Below are 21,122 nucleotides of genomic sequence, written 5' to 3'. Positions count from 1 at the left end.
AGTCAAACCTGTCTTAAGTGGTCACACAATGGAGTAGATAAAAGTGGCCACAAGTGGCCGCTGATTACAAGTTGTCACCTATAGTCTTTAAAACATTTGGTGTTGTTTCTTATTTTACGGTCTGTACTGCTAATTAACGGATGTGTGCTTCACTGTTAGCCTCCTTCAGAAAAAAAATGAAACTGGAGTGTATTAAATTAACCATTCTCAACACATTTGTTTTCTTTTTACATTTAATTATTTAATTCCTACTTCATGTGGTGTCTTGTAATTGTAAGTGAATCTACATATGTAAGTGAATCTACTCATAGGTCAAGCGCAAGTCTTACACAGTCGGCGACTGAATTGGATACAAGTATTATTTGCTGCATCGGTTATTTGCTGCACCTTATAACTGTTGTTAAAATATATTTTTATATAACAGTAAACATTTACTGTGGCCGCTTAATGCAGATATTTTAGCAATTCGGGATCCGATTTAGGTGGCCGATGGCCGCGTTAGACAGGTGACCGCTTATTACAGGTGCATTTACATTATAAATCGTTTTGGAGGGGAAAAGTGGCCGCTTAAGGCAGGTGAGCGCTGATTACAGGTGACCGCTAGGACAGGTTCGATTGTATACTAGTATGTACAGGGTATATTAATTTTACTCAAATCCCAAAAGCAAATATGTGCATCGCTTACATTAGAGACATATATCTACAATGCGAAATATATTGTATTAAAATTACTGATTATCGCAATATGACACAAAAAAAATTGTCGATGAAATTATTATCTAGCATCTACATCTAAATCAATAATAAGACACACATAGTATGGCATGGAGGTGTAAAAATTCAATATACTCTTGCATGTACTTGCAGATGAAACCCAATATTCACATATTGATCAGTCTACACAATAAGTCCAATACAAGTGCTAATGAAATGAGCCTTGCGTTTCAAACAACGTACCATTTATTTGTAAATTATATAAATCATAGTATCCAGAATATGTGCTAGTCCACTGGTGGCATAAACAATATGTTTCTACAGTATATTATTACTGGGTAACGTTTCAGGGTTATAATTGTTTTAAAACTACATTAGAACAAAAAATCGTTTTAAAGAGTGGTTATTCTATATCATAACTAAAAAACATAAACCAGAATCAATATATCCGCAAATATGTATCCCACTAACCCAACTGCGTTTATGTGCCTAAACATGTTAATTAAAAGTGACGTTTACTCACATAAATACCAACTCGAAAATAAACCCTCCAATACAAAACTCAGTGATGTATACGTATTAATGAAGCAATTCCGAACCGATCAACCAGCTTGTTAGTTATAATATTGTAATGAAATAATACTACATGTATCAACGACTGTGGTAAATATAACACCAAATTAGTAAGTTAGAACCTGTGGAAACCCAACAACAAAACAATACCGAATTATTTACATGTACATGCAACTATATAATATAGGTCAATGCGCAACAACCATATACAGTCGAACCTGTATATAGCAGCCACTCACATTGCCCTCCCAACGTAGCCGTTATGACAGGTGGCTGTTATATACAGGTAAATAAAAATATTAAATATCTTACTATGAACACTGCTACTAAAGTTGAATGAATAAAGGCATCAACAGTCGTCACAAAAATATAAAATAAAAGAGAAAAGGCATACATATGTTTACTACGTAAAAATATTATTGAAAGCATAAATTGAACACGTTTTGTTGAAAGTCACTCTATCATTCACCTTTTGAAAACGTAATTTATCTTTTGATTGTTTTCCACTGCATTCTGTTACCTATTAAATGTTGCTTCCAGACAGGCGGACAGGAACAGGTGAATACAAAATCCACTGATGGCTTGAAACAGTGATACAGAAATATATCCGGACCAAATATATCATATCAATTCCGGCCAAAACAGCTAGGCTTACTTAGGCCAATACAGTGGGTGGTGTCTATAAAATGTTAGGTATTAAAAAAGACATGTATAACATAAACATAATTAAAATGTGCACACAAATACAAACTCTATGATATAGACACACTAATGATGTTAAAAGAAAGAAATTAGTTAGCTTCTATGGTACAAACGTATTTCAATGAAAGTACTACATGTACCACACGACTAAAATAAATATAAAATAAAATAAAATAATAAACAATGCGTCGCCCAAAACAAAGAAAATACTCGTATGTGCAGTTTTACGATTTTCAACTTTTTTATTCTTTCAATGCAGAAATGTATATACTTTTTGTTGTCAAAACCTCGTACACGTAGCCGTTATGGGACATGGAAAATGTCAAATAAGTAAAAACACGTATTTAAATAACCACTATTTATCTGTTATTAAAGTCGTATCTATAAATGACATTTTTATCCTCATCACAATTTCAACCTTTTTTCTATCGGGTAAACATATCTTTAGTGACAAAATTGTATATATTGTAAAGCATATTATGTATTCAACTGGTGGTCAAGAAAGGCTATCATACCATAAAAGAAGTGTATTGCCCACCAGGTATTTCCGTATTTAACCAAATTAAAATACAAAAAAAACAAATGCGACTGATCTGTGAGAAAATAAAGGTTTATCTAAAATTAAGTCTGGGACTAACATTAAGAAGCTGAAAAATAAAATCTATGGTACAATGGAATATAATAAAGGTGAAAAGTCCAAGTTAGGATAGCAGCAGACAACATACATGCAATATCATTCAATGACAAGGCAACACATGTTTCAATACCATTATGTAGGACAGCTAGGAACAGTTATTAATTTTAATTTTTAAATGATCTGGGCAGTGTTTATATAATATATTAACATTTTAATTGCCCATAGTTGAGGAGAGGGGAGGAGCAAATGCGACGCCTATACGTGTATAATGTTTTTTTCTTAATATTTAGCTGATGATTTACTTCATTAAACATTTAAGTTTTTAGTCAACAGTTTAACAGGAAGACACTTAAGTAGGACACACAATATAACACACATATATACGCAAAAATGATAAATAGCATAACGATTAACTCCAGTTTACCTCAACATTTTATTTTTTTAATACATACCCAATTTATGTAAAAAGAGAGCAAACATGATGATTCATTTTTATTTACAGTAATCGATTTGTACTTCTTTTATGGTTGTTATAAACTTAATCCACATTTAATTAGACATAAAACGATGTGCACAACAGTCGTAATATTAATAAAACGATGCACAGAGTTACTTCATGGTTACAAAGAAACAAAATCATCGTCACAAAATCGTGTATTCCCTCAGAACATAGCGGGAGAAGCGTTTCCATGTGGACGTCTTATTTCCCAGACAAATCTTCGTACATGACTTCATCAGTTGCTGATTGGCCTGCAACAGAGACATGTAAAATGAATGTATTGGATGTAAGAGAAACAAAAGAGGAATATGGTGATCCACGCAGTAATCTATGAATCATCACATGCCGTGACGAGAATGATGTGTGCAGAGTTTGATGCAGGTGGAACCATATATAAAGGATTCGTTACGAGTATGTTTTAATATGGAAAATATCAACCGAGTCTGTGTTAATCGGTATTTGTCGAGGCTCTACCGAGACAAATACCGATTAACTAGACCAGGTTGATATTTTACATATTAAAAACACGAGTAGCGAATTCCATTTATGCTTTAACACTTCTAAAATAGCATTTTAATTAATTTTTTAGTAAATCTCAGTACTAAAGTCGCCACCATCGGTAATGTGATGTCATCACGATCAGCACAACTTAGTTTGACGTCACGCGTTTTAAATAAATCTTTGAAAACGTTACGCTCAAGTAAACAGATCTTGTTGGCTTCTAAGCAAATGACCCATCCACAGCAACACTGTACCTTGAAACCTTGCACATTTGCATACCATTATTAACAGGCTACTACACTAAATTATCACATGGGTTTATGACATGGATATCATGGGTAAGTTATATGATCAATTAGAATGCCAAACACACTGAGTGTGCAGGAATCATAGACGATTGACGATACCAGTAAGGTGGAACGGGGGACGATAATTATTTATTCACCCTTCAACTGCAGACTCCACCCTGACCCTCCTTCCCACCTCACCGCTCCCAATGCCTGTAGGAATGAATATTTGAATGAGAAAAAAACCCTAAACTGTAAGGAACATTATCTGTTGGCCAAAAATATAGATAATACTTCCATTTAAATCTTTTATACTCACGGCTTGAGAGGTTTTGCATCCCAGTGTTCGCGTACCTAATGGAAAAACACAAACTACTTTAATACAGTAGGCAAATTAATAGATATATTTTATAATCATGTTAAACTTAATTAATTAATTACTGAACACAAAGTTCAGGGTAAATTAATACATTTTAATCAAGTCAAATTTGATTGACTAATTGCTGAATATTATATATATATATATATATATATATATATATATATATATATATATATATATATATATATATATATATATATATATATATATCATTTGAACCCAATATTTTTCATTGCAGAATTTAATGGCGTAATCTTAAAGTTGTATAACATTATTTATAAACTATTATACACCCATGACCATAGTTGTGCTCCTTTTATATTTGTGAATTTTTATCAAAGTGGTTTGGACATTATTTTCCGACAATGGGTATAAGGAAAATTAAAAGGTTTTTTGTACTTCACATAATGTATCCTTTCCACCAGATAGCCATCTAGCATCCATAAAAACGAAACAAAATTACAATCTAAAGCAGTTTAATATTCGAACTTCCTTTGTATCACAATATGACTTATATTTCAATTGTCACCATGAAATAACTCAATTTTGAAGATTTAGAAGTGACCAACAGAGTGATTTTGTGTATAGCATAGAAATGGTGATCTAAAAAATCAGCAATTTCTTATATCATATATGAAAGACTCTACATTAAGTTGCAATTATGGAAATAAATTAATTAAATAGTATACAATTATTGATGCGGAAGTGATAATATCGATGTTGCACTGATAATGATTGACATTATTGTCTGTTTCGAAAAGAGAGAGAGAGAGAGAGAGAGAGAGAGAGAGAGAGAGAGAGAGAGAGAGAGAGAGAGAGAGAGAGAGAGATTTGGGATTGGATCTACAACGATGAATACAAACTTGTGACCATGTAAACTTACGTATGTCTTTCGGAACCAGACTTTGTCCCTACAAAAAAGAATATAAACTATGTATGAATACTGTCTACAAAACAATATAGAATATATGCATCATATTTAACACAACAATAAAAACAAATAAAATAAACAAAATAAAACAGTATCAGCAACACGTGTTTTGGGGTTTTTTTTACATATACATTCAAGAACTTGACCTACAAAGCTAGTGATTGACTATTGATTTAACCAATATAATTAAATCCCTCTCATATGTACGTATCTTGAAACAGGCCATTTTTTTAAAAATTAGTTTAATTAAATCATCTCAATCCGGCGACATTCTTTTTTTAAGTCAGTTTTTTTGTTTTATTGTGTATTAAAAAACCACATCATGTCCAGATGATTTCTCGAATTGTATATACACCCCAAGCTACAGAGATTGCTAAGGCACATAGTTCACTAAACACGTTTGTCCAATATTGCCCTAATATCATGCTACAGAAAATTTCACACGTACGATTTCGACGTTGTGTTTTTCTTCGCACTACACAATAGATAAGTACAGCAACGACACTCATAACAACGACACCCACAGCAAGTCCTATTCCAATCTCAGCACCAGTAGAAAGCGAACCATCTGAATTTGAAAAAACAAACAAAAAGTAAAACGCAACAAAAGACAGCAACAACAATACAACAAGAAAACAATAGAATGGTGCATAAGTCTCTCTCTCTCTCTCTCTCTCTCTCTCTCTCTCTCTCTCTCTCTCTCTCTCTCTCTCTCTCTCTCTCTCTCTCTCTCTTTCCCCCCACCCTCCCTTATACACTGACAGACAAACCAACGGTGCACATTGAGATAGCCTCTTATACAATCATACAAAGCTGTGGTGCACGCTTCAGCACCGTGAGGTTATGACTGCGAGCTATTCAAACCTCCCCATTATATATATATATATATATATATATATATATATATATATATATATATATACACACACACACACACAAAAAGTTAAGCACCCCCACGAAATTTCTGACTGACGAAAATTTTTTAAAATTGGCATACAATTACTGACGTAATGAAGTCATGGCAATGTATGTGAAAGGCAAGAACAACATTCTGACAATAGGAAAACACAAACAATTGCCAGCTGTGGTGAATTTTTAATCACAATATGGTCGCAACCTCACCAGTCGTGTTTTCACCCAAACATACCCGTTATAAGTATGGATCTACAGCGTCCATACGACATTTGCAGATTGTCAATTCTGGGTAAAAAGTTACGTTCGGTTACGTAGACGACACTGATAGTCACAGCGTTGTTCTGGAGATGCGCCGTCACAGCCCGGGAACGATGAGGCCTGGCGTTGTCATCCATGTACTGAGGCCTTGTAGCGAGTGGGTGGTTGTCGAAATGTGGCACGACAACTGGTTCCAGGACCTGACGGATGTACTGGTCACCTGTCAAATGACCCTGAATGGTGACCAGGTCCAGCTTGCAGTCATGGGAGATGCACCCCAAATCATTACCGAGCCTCCTCCGTATGGGACAATTGGTTGGATGTTCTTGGGTGCATAAGCCATATTTTTCCGCCTTCAAACCCTCATTCGCCCATCCGTCACTTGGAGCAGGAACCGGCTTTCGTTGGATCAATGAATCCTTCTCCATGTTCTCAAATTCCATGCTCGCCGTGCTAGACACCATGCCAAACGTAAGCGTTTGTGTCGTTCTGACAGTAAGGGACGCTTGATGATTCGTCTGGACGCCAATCCCAACAGTTTGAGGCGGTTCCTCGCCGTTCTTGTAGAGAGCTGGCGATTGGGCAGCCAGTCACGTTTCAGCGCCGTGCTTGTTGCAAACGGTAGACGCCGTACCAGCCGCCCCATACTACGTCTTCACGGTTTGATGTCACACGAGGTCTACCTGACCGTGGCAAATCCTTCACAGAGTTGGTTACGGCATGTTTCCTGACGAGTCTGCTAATTACTGTATAGTGGTACCCCAGCTGACGGCCGATGGCTTTGAACGTCATTCCTGCGTTACGCATGCCGATTATTTGTGATCTTTGATCCACTGATATTCTCCTTCGATTCATCTTCACTGATAATGATCGGACAGTGCAAGACGGTCACGTTAAATACCCAATTTGGGAACGCACCTATACTGCACTTTGGAAAAGTCATGGGTGGCATGTTGCACGTGCACGCGACAATGAGATGTGACACCATTGTCATGCTTGCACGATCTCATCCTTTCTATGGAACGCCATGCCTGTCAGAATCGTCATTGCAATTTCAGTTGCAATGCATGCCAATATTATATAAGTAATCATATCTGGGGGGTGCTTAACTTTTTTCTTTGTGTGTGTGTATATATATATATATATATATATATATATATATATATATATATATATATATATATATATATATATATATATATATATATATATATATATATTAAAAATTAAATACAAAACATAGTTAGGTTAAATAAACTTGCATGTATACTCACACTGCACCCGGAGCTTGAGCGATCGTTTAGCAGTGACTCCGTGTCCTGGATTTCTCGCTGTACAGTTGTAATAACCAGCATCTAGTCGAGTGACTTCATGAAGGAAAAGACGATTTTCATAAACAATAGTTTGCCCCTGGTAAGCCCAGGTGTATGTACAGTTTGGGTTACATTCTGTGAAACAGGTTACTGTCAACGATTCAAATTCCTGAACAGTGTAGAAAACTTCATCTGGTATGAATGTAATATCCGCTGGTCCATCTAAGATTAAAATAGATTATGTAATGTTGGAAAAAACTAACAGTAACGTAAACCTTCAAACCAATATTACGTTTGAAATTAAGTTTAGCGTATTGACATACATTTTATATAATAGTATAGTATGAAAAAGACAAGTGGGGATTTTTAATGTTTTAACATATACATGTATATAACTCAAATTTAGCCCACATCAGACTCATTCCCCATTTGCAACAGACGTGGTCACTGGTGAAGTCAGATGTTATCCGCGGGGGCGAAGTGCCTGCACATTATTTGCATTTGGGTACGTTAATGGTGTTCCAATATTATATTATATTTTGTGACAGCGGATTTCCTCTATTGCTTTCTATTTTGCCCTCCCCCACTGTCTCAACTAGTCTTTTCCCCATCTGTCTCTTTCTCTCTCCAACCCAACCCCCATTGTCAAAATAGCCATGTTGAACGACAAATAACGTTTAAAGTGTCATTTCATTTCCGACCATACGCGAGATAGAAACCACTTAAATTATAGCTCCTTTGTTTGAATCTGGACTGTAACTGACCCAAATGTTAGATAAAGTCCAGCGGAACTTCCTAATAAAAGAAAACAAAGATGTAATGTTTTATATTTATTCAATTATGTTTTGACGGTAATCTGGGGGGGGGGGGGGGGGGGGGGACATTCCAACGTTATTTAATGCAGAAGGCTCTCCCAGGTTCACACTTTACAGTGAAATCTCTTTTATTCGTAATGGTATTGTGAGACCCCAGTATTTTTTATAAGTAATACTGTTTGAGTTACGTTATTTTTTTTATTTTTTTGCATAATTGTAAACTGGCGCTCACATAACACCGGTATGAGACCATTACCAACCGCCAACTTACGAAGTCTTTTATGTCCATTTTATTACGTTTGGGCGAATGTCGATCCTTTTAAATGATATAATTATTACTTGTGTGCATTCCAAATTCATATTTCAATGATGTCATGTCGTGACACGAAGTTTCGTGTCACTTCTGAGTGTTTAACAAATCATGTTTATATGTTCACGCATTTGCCAATGGCGGTAATGGCCGAGTTGACCGTGACCTTCAAGAATTTTTCGCTCATTATCAAAGGTTATAAAAAGGCAGCGTTTAACGCTGGCCGTCAGCCTGACTTTACCCTTACATTAGGTGGGTTGGGACCCATTTTGTTTATTTTCTAAAATTGTGGAGTTTTAAATAAAGAGTTGGGATTAGACAGTCATTCTCACTAATAAGTAGTTTCAATAAACATGATAATTATATTTGGCAATAATAATTAATTAGAGATGTATTATTTAGATATAGGTTATATATAGCCTTCAGTCATAAGCTGAGAGCCCAGGAGTTCTATGGTATTTACTGTGAAAAGTTAACATTGAGATAAAGTGTCTTAGACATAGGTGATATCATTCTGAGATAGGAATGTGTAGTCTATTGGGTTAGAAGTACTGAAATAGAAGTTAAAGTGTAGTTTAATATATTGCTGAAGTAGTGAAAAGTGAGGTAGTTCACTCGGTGTATAAGAGAAGATAGAATAGAAGTAGTGAAGAGTGAGATGTATTGAAATAGAAGTTGAAGTGTAGTTTAATATATTGCTGAAGTAGTGAAAAGTGAGATACTTCACACTGTGTATAAGAGAATATAGTGTAGAAGTAGTGAAGAGTGAGAAGTGAAATATAGTTGAAGTAGTTGTAGACTACAGACGACTTATTGAAGTTACAGAAGCAGATGCATTTCCAATACCCAGAGTGGAAGAATGTCTAGACGCAGTTGCTGGAGCTACAGTTTTCAGCACACTTGATATGACTTCAAGTTACTATCAAATTCCATTGCGAGAGGAAGATTTTCCTAAAACAGCTTTCGTTTCAAAACAAGGCTTGTTTGAATTTACAACCATGCCAATGGGATTGAAAACAACAGGTGCAACCTTTCAACGAGTGTTTCAATTAGCACTTAAAGGGTTACAGTGGACTTGCTGCATCTTATACGTAGATGACTGCGTGGTCCTATCAGCTGATGAGAAACAACAGCTTGAAAGACTGAGGTTGATTTTTGAGCGACTTAAAGAAGCAAATATGAAGTTACGCCCAGACAAGTGTGAACTTATGAAAAAGGAAATTGTTTTCTTGGGACACAAAGTGACGCCAGAAGGCATACAACCAGACCCAAATAAAGTGGCAAAAATTGTACAGTGGAGAGAGCCAAAGAACGTTCAAGAGGTAAAGCAGTTTCTAGGTATATGTTCATATTACCGTCGTTTTATAAAAGATTGTTCAAAAATAGCGAAACCTTTAAATGACCTCACGAAAGATAAAAGTAAATTAGTATGGGCAGCAAACATTTAATCAACTGAAAATAGCTTTAACAAGTCCTGAAGTAATGGCTAGTCCCACGAATGATGGTACTTATATTTTAGACACAGACGCTTGCGATTTCGGAATAGGAGCAGTCCTTTCCCAAATCCAAAATAGACAAGAAAGAGTTATTAGTTATGCTAGTCGATCACTTAATAAAGCAGAAAGAAATTACTGTGTAACTGATAAAGAGTTATTAGCTGCCCGATACTTTGTCGAGTATTTTAAACATTATTTGTTGGGAAGAAATTTAAAATCAGAACAGATCACCATGCAATAAAATGGCTAATGAACTTTAGAAACCCAAATGGAAGAGTGGCTAGATGGACTGAAATAGTGTCCGAATACGATTTTGAAATAGAATTTAGATAAGGTGTGAAAAATGGAAACGCAGACAGCATGTCGAGATATCCAAATCCAGAGGACTGTGATTGTCCATTCACAGATTCCATGCAGAATTTGAAGTGTGGTCCTTGCAAGAAATGTGAGAAAAGAGCCACAGAAATGCAGGGTATATACAGCAGTGAAGACGTACAGACTCGGAGAAGTTGTTTACGTAATCAAGGGTATAGTGTTATTGTACCAGCAGTGACGTGTAATAAGATAATTGCCCTATTTATAGTAATCATACTGTTTCTGTTGAGTATATTTGTTTCAGACAACACAAACATGAGTGAAGAACTGAATTCAAATATAGAAACAAGTTCAAGTAAAGAAATAAAGAGGATAAAACAGAAGCTGAAAGAATTGCACAGAGGTTTAGGTGAAAGACTGAAAACAACGTATAAGCCTAAAGTAAATGAAAACCTAAGGAGAGGATCTTCACCCTAAGCAGAGGGTACCAATACATATTTTGCATGGTCTACTGGCTTATCGGCTTAAGAGAATGCATCATGCCAGAAGAAGGAAGATATATCAGAGAAGTTTCCACAAGAGATGAAACAATTCTAAGAGATAACTGCTATACATAGTGACCAAGGGAGGAATTATGAGAGCACAATATTTCTAGAACTTTGTAAAATGTTAGAAATTAGAAAAACAAGAACCACCCCAAGAAACCCACAATGTAATGGCCAGGTTGAAAATTTCAATAAAACATTAATAAAATTGATTAGGTCATACATAAGAGGAAGTCAGATAGACTGGGATTTGAACCTTGGATGCTTTGCTGCTGCATATCGATCTACACCACAGGAAAGCACTCGTATGACTCCAGACTTGCTCATGCACGGAAGAGAAATCCGATTTCCTACAGAACTCGTGTTCGGAAGCAAAACAACAGTCATCAATGAAGACCATACTGTAGTTTGTATAAACCGAAATGGATTAGCAAGTTACTCAGAAAAATTAAATACTGAGAAGACAGAAAAAATTAACTGCAGAAGAAAGCAATCGGGTCTGGATGAGGAGATCGAAGGTAACGGAGAAAGCGCAAGTAGCACCACAGACATATATACCAACATCAACATCAACACCAACGATGACACAGACTCAACCAGCAGTGACACAACCCACATTTACAGACGTTGACTTTCTGGACATCAGCGAACTGATGACGACGACGCCAACGCCAAAGCCAACACCAACAGTAACACAACAGACACTCCAGCAACCAGCACCACACACCCAACCACATATCGACACCAAACTGGATCATCCAACAACGACGACAGACAATCAACATGAACCAACAACAGACATACAAGCACCGCAGTCACCAACCCCATCTACTACATCATCTACATCATCATCATCATCGGGGGGAAGTAGATATATTTCTCAAGAGGCACTGACGAGACTACACAGGACAATTAACCGACTCGTGAACAGGATAGAAAAGGTGACAGAGGTGATGACAAGAATGACGGAAGCAATGGAGAAGTTTGAGGCAAGATAAAGACGATTTGACGATGGCGATGACCACCAGACGACAAAACGACAAAAGACAGACAACGGAGAGAAGACTGACGGGAAAATACATAAACAAAGACCAGCGACAATGCACTATGAGACAAGAGACTGGAAAAACGAGCGACGACCTTACAACAGACGATGGAACCATTCAAGATAAATATTAACAATTTGTAGACTTACTGATACATTTTATTTGTGTTCAATATTTAGGGAAAAATTAACAAATGACTTATTTAAATAACTAATATTGAATGGGTCTAATAACTTGTTTGCAGTCTTGATTAATTCTTCAGAAGTGCACTTCTGTCTTCCAAAGGTAACAAACTCATCCGAAAGGTTTCAAATAATTACAATGTTCAGGTTTGATTTAACAATAACGCAAAGAATAACAATGAGTACAATTATAGTGATATGTATACAGTAGGATATTTATTAGTAACATTCCAAATAAGATGTGACATTTCCATTTTCTAACCGTGACAGGAATTTCATGTAATTCTTATGTTTTCTTTCTATAGTAATACATATTTTTTAACCTCATGCAAAAGGTTTAAGTTTTGGATATCACTCAGTTTGGGGTTTTTTGTTGTTTTTAACCAGTTGTTATTTGTTCAACCAATTCTTGTTTTTTCATTGGTTGACAGTATTATGATATTTAAACATTGTATGGTGCTAGTCAACTATTTCAATATTTAATATCGAATGTGCCACTGTTCGAGTTACGGGGTTTTTCATAATTGTAAACTGGCGCTCACAGAACTCCGGTATGAGACCATTACCAAGCGCCAACTTACGAAGTCTTTTATGTCCATTTTATTACGTTTGGGCGAATGTCGATCCTTTTAAATGATATAATTATTACATGTGTACATTCCAAATTCATATTTCAATGATGCCATGTCGTGGCACGAAGTTTCTTGTTATTTCTGAGTGTTTAACAAATCATGTTTATATGTTCACGCACCTGGAAATGACGGTAATGGCCGAGTTGACCGTGACCGTCAAAAATTATATTTATCATACATCCGGGTCACAGCTGTCAAACCTTTTAGCGGTAAATACAACTAAACTTTGGAAAACCAAAGTTTAAATTATTATTTTTGTAGGAACATGAATGAGATTAGAATTTACTATATATGTTTATTTAGATAATTTATTGAGGTATTAGTTTACACCAGTAATAGGGAAGTCGGGTGTACTTTTAGCGTGACTAGCCTTACCCAGCAAAACAGCTGATTTTGTTTGTTTTAGACGTGAATATCCTCCCAGTGCGCTGATTCAGCAAGCTGATTTTACCAGCACGCTGAATTTGTCGCCGATTATCAAAAGTTCTAAAAAGGCAGCGTTTAACGCTGGCCGTCAGTCTGGCTTTACCCTTACATTAGGTGGGTTGGGACCCATTTTGTTTATTTTCTAAAATTGTGGGTTTTAAATAAAGAGTTGGGATTCGACAGCCATTCTCACTAATAAGTAGTTTCAATAAACATGATAATTATATTTGGCAATAATAATTAATTAGAGATGTATTATTTAGATATAGGTTGTATATAGCCTTCAATCATAAACTGAGAGCCCAGAAGTGCTATGGTATTTACTGTGAAAAGTTAACATTGAGATAAAGTGTCTTAGACATAGGTGATATCATTCTGAGATAGGAATGTGTAGTCTATTGAGTTAGAAGTACTGAAATACAAATTAAATTGTAGTTTAATATATTGCTGAAGTAGTGAAAAGTGAGGTAGTTCACTCGGTGTATAAACGAAGATAGAATAGAAGTAGTGAAGAGTGAGAAGTATTGAAATAGAAGTTAAAGTGTAGTTTAATATATTGCAGAAGTAGTGAAAAGTGAGATAGTTCACACTGTGTATAAGAGAAGATAGTGTAGAAGTAGTTGTGGGTGATGTAGTGACACCCTACTGAGTTTATAGTGTTTACGTGGTAGTTGGTGGTGATGTAGTGCCACCCTGTGTAGTTAATAGTGTTTAAGTGGTAGTTAAGGGTGATGTAGTGCCACCCTGTGTAGTTAATATAGTGTTGAAGTGAGAGAGAGTGATGTAGTGCCACTCTGAGTAGAGAAATATAGTACTGAAGTAGAGATAGTATTGGAGATAGTGTAGTGAACTGTAGTATTAAAGACAAAGCAATATATTAAACTAGCACATCTGAAGTTAGAGTATAAGTAAACAGAAATTTAGTTATAATGGTAATAGTTGTGTAGTTGCATAATGTAGGTTAATGATAAAATAGGTAACCTGAATACTACTTACCTTAATGAATGCATATAGCTGAGACAATGTTAGTTTTAGCAACATTTAATGACATATTGGTCAATGTGTATGACCTGAAAGTGTTTGTTGATAGCAAATACTGATTGATATACATATAATATATACTGAAGTGCAAGAAGCATTTTATTGAGACTGTTGGAAAATGATTTACCCTTGTTGTTACATAATAAATGACTGAACTTTACAAATGTGTTGTGCCATCTTTGCCTTCTATGGCTAGTTGGGAGTTTATTACCAGCCATTCACAAAATATTCAGACGCTCGGTCGTCACAGTATAATTTACGTGTAATTGGTGGACCAGTGCAGTCAACACATTTAAGAGCATAACAAAAATAAAATACCTATATACAGATAATTTAAATGTATGATACTAATGTTTTGATACACAAATTTAAGTACCAACCGAAATGTGTACTTTAAAAAAACCCACGACATTTTGAAACCACCAAAAATAAAGGATTTCACAGTATGTGTGCTGGTGTCGCGTGAAAGATGCTACTCAGTTTCTGTTACCGATTTCTGCTGATGCGCTCGTATTGTTCCAACCAAATTAAGTGCGAAATGTTGTTGAGCCACCTCTAATACCCGCAGGGGACTAAGTGGCGGGGCATTCGTTAAAACCTTTAAATTAATTCAGAATATTAAAATAGTACAATGTGTTGATATAACGACAGTTTTGACCATCCAGTTTCCATCAGTTTACGTTTTTACGCATATACCGATGTATATGGGATGTTACATAACGTAAATTCGTTAATTTTACGATGTTTTTCGTTGCTTTTTTTTTGGGGGGGGGGGGGGGATTATATTTTATCTACAACCTTATAATATGAATTACTTACACTGAACGACGACACGTATTTTGTTGGAGGATACCTCCTCGTCGATTCCCATCTCACTGTTCTTGGCTGAGCAGTAGACATACTGGCCATCATGGCGTCTGCTTGGGGTATACACAAAATTAGTGTTTCTTCTTGGAGAATACCCATCATATTTGCGTGGACTACAGAGTGTCAGTCCATTTTGATGGCTGCTATACGTCGATGATTTGCGAGCAGACAGATATGACAAAGATGTGTCGTTCAGTTTAAGTGTAACTTCTGGCTCCGGACTGGCACCACCTGTACTGCACGTTATATAATTGTACTCTTTTCCCTCAGTCACTTTTAATACCGCTCCACTTCCAGAGATCGTTAATGAGGCACATTCAACCTTATCTGAAATGTGTTGTTTATTTATATAATATTTTATATAATGTTAAAAGGAGATCATATTCACCTGCTACAAATAACAACACACTAAATAGTGGTGTAGCACCCTAAATGACTTATTATATTCAAGACTCAACTTCCAATGTCTATATAGTAGTTTAACAACTATTTGCACATTCGTGTTTGTGACAGAAATGAGAGTGGAAGGTAACTCAACTATTGAATCTGCATATATATAGATATAGAATTAACACTATGTTATTACAGTACACATTGCAATTTTGTAAAAAGAAACCAAGTTCAAGGTCTTTTAGTAAAATTCCATGTTTTTAATACTGTTTATAGTACTTATATGGATCATAAAATAATTAATGTGGAAATTCTCAATAATTTATCCCCCTAGAGAAAGTGTGTAAAAAATTAAATTTGATAAATCGTAAGGTGCATTATATACACACCAACCAAACAATGCCCTATTTTGGAGTTTTCTTTTTCTTCCTAGACAATCGAAGGAGACGTAAACGTTGCTCGTAGGTTTTCTTGTTCACATCTATGGTTGATTGGTCATGAAATGTGTTTTCTTCTGATTTATACGTACATACCAGATTAATAGATAACTTATGCAATATCCTAAAATATGCTTTGAAGGAATAAAAACAGAAACAGAATTAATTTGTTAAGACATCACACCACCATTTGGCGTGTCGTTACTTGTTTTTAATATTGTTCAGTTTAGAAAATAGTTCCTCATGAAATACAAAATTTGTAAATGTCTCTTCAAATATTTCTTTGATGATTACAAGTAGGCGGACCTATGTGATATTTAAATAACCCATCGGTTTGAAGTTACTTAGTATATGTAGTACTAACTGATACAATATGTGTGGTATAGTGATATGTGTCTGACAGCAACACGAGTCGGAGCTCTGGCATGAGGGTGGCAAACTGAACAATTTCATTGTCCACCCATGATGATATTTTTACACAGTACATTTTGATTGAGAGAACTCCCAAAAATTAGTAGTCACACAACCACCTCGATAGTATTGTATTTTTCACAAAATATATTATGGCATACAAATTGTATTGAACTGTATGAAGTAACTAATGGTAGCGTGGAATCTTAAGTATGGTTATGAGAAGGTTGTAGTCCAAGTGTTCTAGTGATGGTCCCACTTGTACTGAGTGATTGTTTTCACTCCATGTGTACACGTTTCAAAAACCTAACTTGGTTTTCTGGTGGTCCTAATGCAGAAACCAAGCCATACAACTATGATTGTTTCTGACTGATAACTTACTTAACAGAGACAGCGGAACAAAATTGCTGTAGTACGTGTTGCCACGATAGGTTGTCTTGCAGTAGCTATATACCGTGTCGTATTGCGTTTTCGTAATTACAGTGTACTCTTTGGAACTGGATTCAGAGCTGTTAGTTCCTGATCCACAAAATCCCACATTCTCTGTCGCTGTTCCGCGGTTGTACACATTAGAATTACAGCTGCTAGTCCTTTGGTAAAAATACGCCATGCGGTAATTATTGGTGTGCACATATATTGCTGTGTTTACCAAACCCCTGGAATCTTGTAATGTGCAGGTGACAGTTACTTTCTGGTTTCGTTTTGCAGTCTCTGTAGATACTTTGACACTCAGTGATATTCCTATAAGAAACAAGAAACAATATACTTTATAATCATGAAATAAATGGCACGGAATGAATATTCTATAACAACGCACTGACACATTTTAACTAAAAAGATTACATGACGTCGGATATATGGTTAAGGACAACATATATGTGAGACGAAGCACGCAATGGTCTAATTTAATAAAAGCATGACTGCAAAAACTAGAACTATAATAATAGTCATTATTAGTGTCAAACATTAACTAGAATCAATTTGCGCAAATATATGTAGATATCAGTTTATTGATATATTTACTTGTTTGTTCCTTTCTTTCATTCATCATTACTTCATTAATATATATTTTAAAATTATTTCAATTATTTGTATTTTTATTTGTGGATTGTATTCAATGGTATAAATACTACAAACAATACAAACAAAACAAAATAATAGTGATCAAACAGATGATTATTAATTAAAGTGTAGTTCAATATTTATAAATATTTTAAATCCAAATATATATACATTTATAAGTTCCTGTCGAACTTGCAGACTTTACCTTCGTTTAGAAAAAATGTACCATCTTGACGACTAAATTACGAAAATAGGGGTCGAATTATGCATCTCCACCATATGATGCGGGATGGTCCTTTTGCTTAAAAATGTCAACCCAGATTGGGGAATTGATAAACATTTGTATTTTGAAACGCTAACAAATAACTGTATCAATTATCAAATTGATGTGCCTCGGGAAATTTGACTTTAAGTCGTATGACTGCTTTCGTGATTGTACAAAATGATTGGCGAATAACATCTGTCCTGGTCTGTGCTAACCACAATACACGCTTAATAGTAACTGTATACTAACCTCCACATGTGTTCTACTTTAAGTGAATAACCAACACAAAAAAAACCCGACGCTGATACAGACTACAGTATGTATATTTTGTTCTTGATACATTGTACACAGGTTGAATAAAAATAAGAAGAAATTAAAAAAAGAGAGAAAAAGAAACACAAAACGCCATCCCAACCCACTGAACTGTAATGATAGAAACACGTATGCAACTATACAGTGTCTCCATCAACATTTGTAATTGTCTTATCAAATTATTATTCGACGTCATTATTCACAAAAATCAAGAAAGCAACTGTTTCGTGATGTTTTACAAGGACCGTCTGCCCACTTTTCAGGCACGTAAGCGGGATCAACCGCATAGCTTGTAGGCCCCATGCATGTAGTTGAGTTAAAAAAACACAAAAAAAAACGTCACTTTTTATGGATGCCTGAATAGTTCAGAACATATCGTGGCAAGTCTGCAATTTGCGGGCGATTCGGTGCTATAGGTTCGAGTCCCAGCAACATCATGTGACAATTTGTGAGACCAGAAAGGATTTAATTATCCTCTGCGCCAGTGCGTTAATATCTATTTATGTAATAGTCAACCTCTACATACATACACAATATAGATATCCATGCATCAGTGCATACATACATACATACATACATACATACATACATATCAGGCTGTCCAGCGATCCTACGTTTTCTACTTTGTCTAATTTTTGGTCTTTGTCCTATTTTTCCTACTTTTGCTTCAAAATTCCTACGTTTTCCTACTTGTTTGTTTCAAAATGCCGTGAATTGCTGATAAAGTTTACATATTGCTTATGCTGTTATAAAAGTCAACAGTTATGGGATTGTTTTTCTGCAGCAACATCTATCTCCCAATTTGTGGCACCACATAATCTAAACATATTACACCCTAAAAGATTACATTTTGTTTATCACTCAAATATTACTTTTGCCATTGCCAAAGTAGTTTTCTTTGCTCCTTCAATACTCAGCTGAGTACTGGAGTTGTAGCCCTACTATAGTGAGCTTGTTCATGGATTTAGAGTTATTGGTTCCCTACCAGAGGGGAATATAGGTGTTATCTCCATCCTCTCCTTCCGTCCTTTTTTCTTTTTTTTTCACAATGCCTTGAGATATTGAGCTGAAAATTTGTGTACAGTTTTATCATGTACTGTTATATGTCATTCTTGACTTTCATAGCGATTTACTCACTCTGATAGAGTTATGGTCCTTGAAATTAGGAGATACTCTAATTTGTTTTCCGGCGTTTTGTTTTTTGCAATGCCTTACGATATTGAGCTGAAATTTTGTGTATAGCTTTTTCATGTTTAGTTACAGATCAAGTTTGCCTCTCATAGTGATTTACACATTAAATTTAATGGTTAATGTTGGTACGTGTTGGTTTAGTTCTACTTCTGTCCCTTTTTTTCTTCTACTTTCCTACTTTCCTACCTTTATCTTACTTTTTAATAAAGGTGTGATGGACAGCCGGACATACATACATACATTTTATATATACTTAATGCTAAACCATCTATCTATTTTGAGCGATAACCTTAAATTTAACGTAAGCAATTCAGTTATCCAGTATCTAATTTAGTACGATAATCTATTAAAACAGGTTTCAAAGTAAGCTTTAAAAAAAATTAAAATTCGCACCTAGAAAAGTCTGTAATATTCGAAAAACAAGTGTTGTATAAATATATAGCAGAATTTTTGTTTTAATTTTTGTTTATAGAATTTGAAATCGGCATATTGAGTAGTGTAGATGAACACCATTCCCGGGTTATGTAAAACCGCATTATTGACCTCGGTTACAGTCGGTTTAGTCATGTAAACTAAATATTCGAATATATGAAAATATTATGCAAATATTTCCAAACAGGACACTTAATTTTTTTCTAAATAATTTATGTAGACATGTGGTAATGTTTCGAGAGGTGAGAATGTACAGACATAAAACAACAAACGAAAAATCACAAAGTGAGCAATAATCGTTTCAAATGTCCCAAAATTATAAATATAGTTGCGTGGCATTATCACCATCTGAACAATGATCTGTTCAGTAATAATATAAATTATACAATTTACTTACCTGCACTACAGAGAAACATTCCTGAAAACAAAACACCAATAAAATAAACTGAGCTTGCATCCATTTTGTCTGCGTTGACTTGTATTAATAAATAGAGTTGTCAATTTAAATGGGTGAGTTACGGCGTTACGCTTAAAGCCGTTCGACTGCATTGTGTGTTCATGGAAATGATTGGTGTGCATATCTTCCTGGTCTGTGTCAAAGTGTCCGATTGTTTGCCACTCAGATGCACACATTGATAAGAGTACACGCTCTATAATTTCAGTGTATGACCTACAGGATAAAGAAGTGTTAGTCGGTACTTTTCCATATTATGACGAACAGTACACGGGGTGAAAACACGAGTCGTATTCAGAAACGTCTGCTCTAAATTGGAATAATCGAAACACGTATGCATTTTTAAAGTATCTCCATCAACATTTATAATTATTTCATATAATCGTTTTATTACATTTAGACTCCCTTATTAACAAAAAGCAAACAAATGCCTGTATGGCTGCACAGAGAGACGTAGCCGGGTGGAGCCATGCGGGCTATGCCCCCACAATGGTATTTCGTTTGAAAACACATTGATTCACAGACAGTGTGGTGTCCCCCAATCTAAACAGTGGGGCCCACAACAAAATAAAATGTGCACTTTTGGGTTAAAAACATGAAACGTTGCACATATATGCCTTAACCCATTACAAGTATTTTTAGATATGGACCCAATTCAGTTGGACGCCCTGGTGGCCCGGGAAGTTCTACAAATGTCTCCCATCCCCTTTAATGGTGCCGCTGACAAAAAATATGGAACTTGGCATATATAGCTTGACCTATTACAAACATTTTCAGATAT

At 35.4% G+C, this 21,122-nt stretch overlaps 1 protein-coding gene across 1 annotated transcript; it reads right to left on the bottom strand.

The window, feature by feature from the left end:
* Positions 1–3,224: 3,224 nt before the first annotated feature.
* LOC121377677 lies at positions 3,225–20,368 on the bottom strand. Its single transcript, XM_041505755.1, has 8 exons — positions 20,285–20,368; positions 17,007–17,366; positions 15,340–15,714; positions 7,674–7,934; positions 5,675–5,794; positions 5,179–5,206; positions 4,233–4,267; positions 3,225–3,376 (listed from the first exon to the last, which is right to left on the bottom strand). The coding sequence occupies exons 1-8, from the start codon at positions 20,346–20,348 to the stop codon at positions 3,327–3,329; spliced, it is 1,293 nt and encodes a 430-aa protein (XP_041361689.1). The 5' UTR covers positions 20,349–20,368; the 3' UTR covers positions 3,225–3,326.
* Positions 20,369–21,122: the final 754 nt, after the last annotated feature.

The sequence above is a fragment of the Gigantopelta aegis genome, chromosome 7 (genome assembly GCF_016097555.1).
Source record: "Gigantopelta aegis isolate Gae_Host chromosome 7, Gae_host_genome, whole genome shotgun sequence".
Classification (NCBI taxonomy): domain Eukaryota; kingdom Metazoa; phylum Mollusca; class Gastropoda; order Neomphalida; family Peltospiridae; genus Gigantopelta; species Gigantopelta aegis.
This window is presented reverse-complemented; position numbering and strand designations above follow the sequence as displayed.